This window comes from Mustelus asterias, chromosome 3 (assembly GCF_964213995.1).
Source record: "Mustelus asterias chromosome 3, sMusAst1.hap1.1, whole genome shotgun sequence".
NCBI classification, from domain to species: domain Eukaryota; kingdom Metazoa; phylum Chordata; class Chondrichthyes; order Carcharhiniformes; family Triakidae; genus Mustelus; species Mustelus asterias.
Window position 1 is genome coordinate 7961134 of NC_135803.1, and position 9776 is coordinate 7970909.

At 47.2% G+C, this 9776-nt stretch overlaps 1 protein-coding gene across 1 annotated transcript in view; it reads right to left on the reverse strand.

Moving 5' to 3' along the window:
* The window catches only part of LOC144485767 (5-hydroxytryptamine receptor 3A-like), a 20287-nt gene extending 10846 nt beyond the window's left edge, over positions 1-9441 (reverse strand). Inside the window, exons 1-5 of the mRNA XM_078203855.1 lie at positions 9357-9441; positions 5580-5737; positions 5432-5476; positions 2329-2438; positions 897-1066 (exon numbers count right to left, since the gene is read on the reverse strand). Of these exons, the coding sequence (XP_078059981.1) occupies positions 897-1066; positions 2329-2438; positions 5432-5476; positions 5580-5737; positions 9357-9441 (568 nt within the window). The remainder of the gene's footprint in view (positions 1-896; positions 1067-2328; positions 2439-5431; positions 5477-5579; positions 5738-9356) is intronic.
* Between the last annotated feature and the right edge of the window lie 335 nt (positions 9442-9776).

Consider the following 9776-nt stretch of genomic DNA (forward strand, 5'->3'; position numbering starts at 1 on the left):
TAGGTAAAGGCAGCAGATATCCTTCTGTTTAGGATATGAGTGAATCAGATTGGTTCTAATGACAATCGATGATAGCTTCAAGCTCCCCGTGACTGAGACCAGCTTTAGATCCCGGATTCTATTAATCAAACATCAATTTCACCATGGTGAGACTTGAACCCAGACAGCCAGAGCGTCAGCCCGAGTCTTGAGATTACCAACCCAGTGACATTACCACTCTGCCACCCAGCATGGGTTAAATACAGAGTAAATTTCCCTCTACATGTCCCCATTAAATACTCCTTTCCACACAAAAACCACCCTGGTCCACCCTGGGTACGACTACTGAATTTGGTTAGTGCTGTGTGAATCCTGCCCAAGCGTTGGGTTCACCCAATCAATAATGTCGATGGATCTCTGCACACTTACTCCACATTCTTGCTGTTACGTTAGGTTAGCAAAAATACTGTGGATGCTGGAATCTGGAACAAAAATAGAAAATGCTGGAAAAACTCAGCAGGCCTGGCAGCATCTGTAGAGAGAGAAACAGAGACCAGAATTCTCCGGCCATTCATGCCCCACTGCCACTGCAAGCAAGGTTGGAGAATTTGGCGCTCAGCCAAATCTCTGTTCACTGCAGCGGGACTGGAGAATCCCGCTGACAAGAAAGGCCGGAAAATTCCAGCCAGAATTAACGTTTCAGGTCCGTTTGACTCTTCATCAGAACAGCTCAGATAAAAAGACAAAATGACTCGAAACATTTGCTTTCTCTCCTTCCAGGTGCTGCCAGAGCTGCTGAGTTTTTCCTGAATTCTCTGTTCTTGTGACTTTAAGCTCAGGTGGCTGACATTAAGTCACAAATGTTCCTGATACTGTTGAACTCAGACACCAGTAAAAAACAGTCAATGAATGGTTACCATGAAAGATGATGGGCGAAGCTGTGAGTGGACATTTCTGAATATCAAATGGGAAGTACAAAATGTTGAGATTACAGGAGCTGACGATTCTCAGAGGCTTCCCATAGATAACCTGCCCCGTGTGATGTACATATAGGTATGGAGTGTCAGGTGATTTATCCTCGTCAACCCTGTTTCAAAACAGAACAAATTAAACCTGTTAACTTCTCGCTTTTTCTGTCAGTTTTGGGTCTGGCTAAAATTGCCCCGATTGGATGAATGGGCCAAATCTTCTGAGGAGCGGCAGTCGCCATCAGATCACTGCTCTGCATCCATTGTATTAACCAACAACAGAGCTTCTGGCCCAGACTTCCAAACCGGGCCTTTTCCAAAATGCGGAGGGCCGAAGGGCCTGTTTCCTGTGCTGTACTGTTCTTTGCGGAGGGCACCTGCTCTCCAAGTCCTTCCTTGTGGTGCAGCATCCTGGGGGAGATTCCAAGCCACACTTTCTTGTAATTTTGATAAGCCTTCATTCAGTAACACAGTGAAAAGCTTTGGGACATTTAAATAGTTTCTCACTGTGTTAGCGAATGAGTGTGAGTGAGGTAAGTGGGGAGGTGGCTAAGGTGAGAGCCAGAAGGTGATGTTGTGGTGGCATTGTCACTAGATGAGTGATCCAGAAACCCAGGTAATGTTCTGGGGACCCGGGTTCAGATCCCACCGTGACAGATGGTGAAATTTGAATTCACTAAAAATCTGGAATTAAAAGTCTAATGATGACCATGAAACCATTGTTGACTGTCGTAAAAATCTGTCTATTTCACTAATGTGCTTTAGGGAAGGAAATCTGTTGTCTTTACCCGGTCTAGCCTCCATGTGACACCAAAGCCACAGCAATGTGGTTGACTCTTAACTGCCCTCTGAAATGGGCGAGTAAGCCACTCGGTTTAAGGGCAATTAGGGATGGGCAGTAAATGCTGACCCAGCCAGCGACGCCCACATTCCATGAATGAGTATAAGGAAGATAGGGTGCCAGGGTGGATAGGGTAACAGGGTGGTGGATGGCAGGGTGCTGGGTAGGCAGTGGGCAGGCTGCTTTCTGGATTTAATGTGCCCCCTTGCCTTCCAATGTACTGGCGGGAGGGCAATAAAATGTGTGTCTTCTTGCGGAAGAATGGGAAGACCTTATTTGTCTAGTGGGTATGTGTGCATGTGTTTGCGTGTATCAATGAGACTCAAACCAGAGGTGACAATCCCAGTGCTGGGAATTAAGGACATAGTGTTCCCACAGTGTAGGAAGTGACAGAGTGACAAGTGAACCTTACAGGCAGGTGATATACTCAGAGTGAGGCACTGCGGGGCCAGGCCTCGAGCTGAAAGCCAACATGCAAAACCTCAGTCACGGCTGAGAGCCTGTGGCTGGTAAGAGGGTAATGTGCTAGTCTTCACTTACATCTCAACGATGAGGGTGTCAGGAAGCCACAGCATCTCCGTCGGCAGAGCTACCAAGTCTTTCCCATTAAAATCTGATGGGTCCCAAACCAGGAACTCATGAAACCAACTCTGCAAGAGAAAGCAGACGTCTTTTTACAACCTGCAATATTGGGGAAAAACCCACTGCCTCCCACCCCCTTCGCACCCTCCCCACTCCCCTCCCCCCAGGGCAGATGTTGAAATTTGAATTCAATAAAAATCTGGAATTTTCCCCCTCCCCCCAACCCACCCTCCCCCATTAACCCCCCCCCAACACCCCCTCCCCACAAAGCCCCCCAAACACCCCTCCCCCATCAACCCCCCAAACCCCCCTCCCCATCAACCCCCTCAAACCCCCCCTCTCCATCAACCTCCCCAACCCCTTCCCCCATCAACCCCCCCAAACCCCCTCCCCATCAACCCCCCCAAACCCTCCTCCCCATCAACCCCCTCAAACCCCCCCTCTCCATCAACCCCCCCAACCCCTTCCCCCATCAATCCCCCAAATCTCCCCCTCCCCATCAACCTTCCCAAACCTCCCCCTCCCTCATCAACCCCCCCAAACCCCCCTGCCCATCAAACCCCCATCCCCCTCCCCTTCAGCACCCCAACGCCCCCTCCCCATCAACCTCCCTTCCCGATCAACCTCCCCAAATCTCCCCCTCCCCCATCAACCTCCCAACCCCCCTCCCCATCAGCCTTCCCAAACCTCCCCCTCCCCAATCAACCCCTCCAAACTCCCCCATCAACCCCCCCCATCAACCTCCCCAAGCCTCCCTCCCCATCAACCTCGCCAACCGCTGCTCCCCCATCAACCCCCCTCCCCATTAACCCCACCAAACCCACCCTCCCCCTTCAACCTCCCCAACTCCCACCCCTCCATCAACCTCCCCAAACAACCCCCTCAAACCGCCCCTCTCTAACCCCCCCTCCCCCATCAACCTGTTAACCAGGTTCTAACAGAGATAAAAAATATTGATAAAAGTCCAAAAAGAATTCTTCAATCTTTTTCTTTCGCAATACAAACTTTTCTACCCTCTCTTAGTTTCATTTTCTGTCTCTCATTTAACATTGAATTCACCATTCTGATTGAAACTTCCTGGTTCAGACCTTGAGGGGTCATTTCACAATCCTTATAGAATCGCTACAGCACAGAGGGAGGCCATTCAGTCCATCATGTCTGCACCGACTATCTGACAGAGCATCTTACTCAAGCCAAACCCTGCCCTATTCCTGTAACCCCAAGCATTCACCCCGCTAATCCCCTAACCTACATATCTTGGGACACTGAGGGGCAATTTACCATGGCCAAGCCATTACCTGCACATCTTTGGAGTGTGGGAGGAAACCGAAGCACCTAGAGGAAACCCACGCAGACATGGGGAGAACATGCAGACTCTGCACAGGCAGTGACCCGAGGCCGGAATTGAACCAGGTCCCTGATGCTATGAGGCAGCAGTGCTAACCACTGTGCCACTGTGCGGCCACTTCAATCTGATTGGTTAAAGAAATCCACAGCTGTTCATTCAGCTGCCAGACATCAAGGACACTACACCATTTCCATTTCCCACATTCCAGCAACTTACAACGCAAAATATAATGAGACCGACTGGGTTACAATCAAGTCTAGCTAATGGCGGGTTCTGTTCATTGATTGGCTGCAGCAAATTCTGAACCAACTGCACCTTTTTACAAGCTGAAGTCATCCCTTGGTACTCTTCAGCCAATGAAGAGTTTAGAAATGCATTCACTGCCATGAAGCAGCAAACCAATTGATGCACAGCAAGCTCCCACAATCAGCGGTGGGATCATAACCAGATAATTTGTTATTGCCCTGGAAATCCTGTTCTTCTTCGAAATAGTACCACGGGGGTCTTTAAAATCCATTCAAGAGTTGTGGGGGAGCCTCAGTTTAACATCTCATTATAAAGCTAGCACCTCAGAAATTAGGAGCGTCACTCCATGTACACACTCAAGGAAATGGAATATGTCAACAAAACAAAGGAGATTATCATCAACTTCAGGAAGCATAAAGGAGAACATGCCCCTGTCTACATCAATGGGGACGAAGTAGAAAGGGTCAAGAGCTTCAAGTTTTTAGGTGTCCAGATCACCAACAACCTGTCCTGGTCCCCCCATAGTTAAGAAAGCCCACCAACACTTCTACTTTCTCAGAAGACTAAGGAAATTTGGCATGTCAGCTACGGCTCTCACCAACTGTCACAGATGCACCATAGAAAGCATTCTGGTTGTATCACAGCTTGGTATGGCTCCTGTTCTGCCCAAGACCGCAAGGAACTACAAAAGGTCGTGAATGTAGCCAAACCATCACGCAAACCAGCCTCCCATCCATTGACTCTGTCTACACTTCCCACTGCCTAAGACAAAGCAGCCAGCATAATTAAGGACCCCATGCACCCCGGACATTCTCTCTTCCACCTTCTTCCATCGGGAAAAAGATACAGAAGTCTGAGGTCACGTACCAACCGACTCAAGAACAGCTTCTTCCCTGCTGCTGCCAGACTGTTGAATGGACGTACCTGGCATTAAGTTGATCTTTCTCTACACCCTGGCTATGACTGTAACACTACATTCTGCACTGTCTTGTTTCCTTCTCTATGAACGGTATGCTTTGTCTGTCTAGCGCACAAGAAACAATACTTTTCACTGTATGTTAACACATGTCACAATAATAAATCAAATCAAATCAAGGTGCTGGAGTGGGACTGGAACCCACACAAAAAAACCTTCAAGTATTAAAAGCAAGCATGCTCAATCCTTAACCAACATCACGAAGAAAATCATGGATTATCTGGTGATTATCACACTGTTATTTGTGGGAGTCTGCTGAGCACTGATTGGCTGCATTACAACAGTGACTACATGTCAAAAATTACTTAACCAAACACTTTGGGATGATACGAATTAGGAGCAGGATAGGCCACTCATCCCTTCAAACCTGTCCCATCATTCGATAAGATCATGGCTGATCTAATTGTAACCTCAACCCCATGATCTTGAGGCCATGAAAGGCGCTATTTAAATGTAAGACTTTGAATTTTCACCCAAACTCAATCACTTACCTGTTCCATCCAGAGGTAGGTCGTCAGAATTTCTTGTTTCTCGTCCTAGGAGTGAGAGTAAAATGAAAATCATAAGCATTTAACATTGGAAAACTTTAGACGAAGCCTCTCTGAAATGTTAGAGTGCAGGTTTCAAATGTCTCCATACCAGGCCCAGTATTGCGTGGAGATTAATGGTGATGTTGATGTCCAGTGTTTGGCTGAAATTCTTCACCGGGCGTAAGGCTCTGTTTTCAAAAACTTCAGCGAACATCTTTATAAAGCGAGCTCCGTCTGAGTCAGAGAGGCTGAGGTGGGAAAAGTGAACTGGAAATGGAAAGAAGCTGAATTGACTTTACAGCAACTCATCCGAGACGCAGTAGAACCAGAGAGGCGATGTGGAGAAAGATTATTCGTGCCACAAGTTAATCTGCATTTGGCTGCCTTGTGAGATTGGTGAAGGTTGGAGAGAGACGAGGAGGAACTTCTTCTCTCAGAGGGTAGTGAATCTATGGAATTATTTACACCGAGAGGCTGGGTCGTTAAGTATGTTCAAGGCTGAGATAGACAGATTTTTAATCAGTAAGGAAATCAAGGGTTAAGGGGATAAGGTGGGAAAATGGAGTTGAGGATTATCACATCAAATCAGTCATGAGTTCATTGAATGGCGGAGCAGACTCGATGGACTGAATGGCAACGTCTGTTCCTGCATCTTATGGTCGAATGGTGAACATAAGAAATAGGAGCAGAGTAGGCCATTCAGCCCTTCAAGTCTTCTCCGCCATTCAGTAAGATCATTACTAATCTTCTATCTCAACTCCAATTTCCCACCCTAAATCCCTATCCCTTATACCCTTAGTGACAAAAAAAACTATCAACCTCTGTCTTCGGACATATTCAACCACTGAACATTCACAGTCTGAATTCTCCAACCTCGCCTGTGGCTGGGATTCTCCGGTCCCGCTGCAGTGAATGGAGATTTGACTGAGCACCAAATTCTCCATTTTCGCTGGCCGCAGTGATAGGGTGTACGAGACCAGAGAATTCTAGCCCACACCTCTCTAGGGTAGAGAATTTCAAGATTCACAACTTTGAAAGCTGATTCAATAGTAACATTCAAAAAGACATTGGATAAATAGAACATAGAACATAGAACATAGAACATTACAGCGCAGTACAGGCCCTTCGGCCTTCGATGTTGCGCCGATCAGTGGAACCAATCTAAAGCCCATCTAACCTACACTATTCCAATATCATCCATATGTTTATCCAATAACCATTTGAATGCTCTTAATGTTGACGAGTCCACTACTGCTGCAGGCAGGGCATTCCACGCCCTTACTACTCTCTGAGTAAAGAACCTACCTCGAACATCTGTCCTATATCTCTCACCCCTCAATTTAAAGCTATGTCCCCTCGTGTTAGCCATCACCATCCGAGGAAAAAGGTTCTCACTATCCACCCTATCTAATCCTCTGATCATCTTGTATGCCTCTATTAAGTCACCTCTTAACCTTCTTCTCTCTAACGAAAACAACCTCAAGCCCCTCAGCCTTTCCTCATACGATTTTCCCACCATACCAGGCAACATCCTGGTAAATCTCCTCTGCACCCTTTCCAACACTTCCACATCCTTCCTATAATGCGGCGACCAGAACTGTACGCAATACTCCAAGTGCGGCCGCACCAGAATTTTGTACAGTTGCAACATGACCTCCTGGCTCCGAAACTCAATCCCTCTACCAATAAAAGCTAAAACACCGTACACCTTCTTAACAACCCTATCAACCTGGGTGCCAACTTTCAGGGATCTATGCACATGGACACCCAGATCCCTCTGTTCATCCACACTACCAAGTATCTTACCATTAGCCCAGTACTCTGTATTCCTGTTACTCCTTCCAAAGTGAATCACTTAGTTTGAAACATAAACATTTGAAGAGCTATGGGGACAGTGGGACTAAACTTTTTAAAATTTATTTGTTCATGGGATGTGGGCGATCCCTTATTGCCCTTGAGAAGGTGGTAGGAAACTATCTTCTTGAATGCTGCAGACCATGTGGTGTAGGTACACTCACTGTGCTGTTGGGGAGGGAATTTCAGGATGTTGACCCAGCGACAGTGAAGGAATGGCAATAAATTTCCAAGTCAGGAAGGTGAGTGACTTGGAGAGGAAGTTGCAGTTGGTGTATTACTGAATAACTCTTTCAAAGAGTTGGCAGAGGTATGGCAGGCTGAATGGTTTTCTGCACTGTTGTAATGTCCTAACTATGTTCGGAGTTGTGGGTTTTAAAGATGTGGTTTGCACACATAGATTCAAAGTAACACATAACTGGTTTATTGAAAGAGATGTTCTCTGTACAGAGCACAAACTGAAACTAAAAGCAGGAGCCTTTGAAACACCCCAATGACGTCACCATCAAATCATGTAACCAGCTCTTAAAACAATCATGCAACTATTTAAAGATATAACAAAAGTTGTTTTATGAAAACCTATATTTCCTCAGTTTCTCAAGCACACATGATCTTGCCTGGTGTGGTGCATGAGTGGATCACTTTACTGATGATCAAGAGTAGACCGATTGGGCGGAAATTGGCCAGATTGGATTTGTCCTGCTTTTTGAATACAGGACATACCTGGGCAGTTTTCCACATTGCCGGGTAGATGCCAGCGTTGTAACTGTACTGAAACAGCTTGGCTAGGAGCTCGGCAAGTTCTAGAGCACAAATCTTCAGTACTATTGCCGGAATATTGTCAAACTAATCCCACTGCTCTGCTCTCTCTCCCCACAGCCCGGTGTCAACCCAAAACTAACCCCACTGACCAGCTCTCTTCCCATAGCCCAGTATCAATGCCAAACTAATCCTACTGCCCTGCCCTCTTCCCATTGCCCAGTATCAGACCTCAAACTAATCCCAATGCCCCACAATCTCTCCATAGCCCAGTAACAATCCTAAACTATTCCCACTGCCCTGTGCTCTCTCCATAGCCCAATATCAATCCCCAAACTGATCCCACTGTCCTGCTCTCTCCCCATAGCCCAGTATCAATCCCAAACTAAGCCCACTGTCCCACTCTCTCCCCATAGCCCAGTATCAATCCCAAACTAATCCCACTGTCCCACTCTCTTTCCATAGCCCAATTTCAATCCCAAACTAATCCCATTGTCCTGCTCTCTCCCCATAGCCCAGTATCAGTTCCCAAACTAATCCCATTGTCCTGCTCTCTCCCCATAGCCCAGTATCAATCCCAAACTAATCCCATTGTTCTGCTCTCTCCCCATAGAAAATAAACCCTACAGTACAGAAAGAGGCCATTCGGCCCATCGAGTCTGCACCAACCACAATCCCACCCAGGCCCTACCCCCATATCTCTACAGATTTACCCACTAATCCCTCTAACCTACGCATCTCAGGACACTAAGGGCAATCAACCAAACCCGCACATCTTTGGACTGTGGGAGGAAACCGGAGCACCCGGAGGAAACCCACGCAGACACGAGGAGAATGTGCAAACTCCACACAGACAGTGACCCAAGCCGGGAATCGAACCCAGGTCCCTGGAGCTGTGAAGCAGCAGTGCTAACCACCGTGCTACCGTGCCGCCCATAGCCCAGTATCAGTCCCCAAACTAATCCCATTGTCCTGCTCTCTCCCCATAGCCCAGTGTCAATCCCAAACTAATCCCATTGTCCTGCTCTCTCCCCATAGCCCAGTATCAATCCCAAACTGATCCCACCTCCCCGTGCTCTCCCCATTAGTTTATTCTCTTCACAATGTTAAATCGATTCATCACTGATTCTCCAACCAGAGGAAATCTCCTCTCTCTATTCACTCTACTGAAAAAAATCTTCCATTTGTTTTGTAAAACTTCGATTGAATCTTCTTTTAGTCTTCCCTGTTCCCATGGAAATATTCATGCATTTTGAGAGATGTGAGTTCTTACCCTGAACCAGGCAGATGAACATTATGGAGAGGATGAAGGAGCTCCGATGAGCACTGAGGTTGAGACCGGAGCTGCCGAGAGCCATTCCTTATCAACTGCGGCAACAGCTCAAAGGCACATTTTATAACATTGCACTGAGCATCCCCATGGTTACTGGACTAGCTCTGTCCAATTAACCCTTTCACACCTGTTTCTCTGGTGAGAATTCCTGTGTTCCTCCTCAGGCAGTATTATTGAATTGTTAAAAGCAGGGTCATAACATTTAACCTTGTAGGAGGGGTGGCACGGTGGCACAGTGGTTAGCACTGCTGCCTCACAGCGCCAGGGACCCGGGTTCAATTCCGGCCTCGGGCCACTGTCTGTGTGGAGTCTGCGCATTCTCCCCGTGTCTGCTTGAGTTTCCTCCGGGTGCTCTGGTTG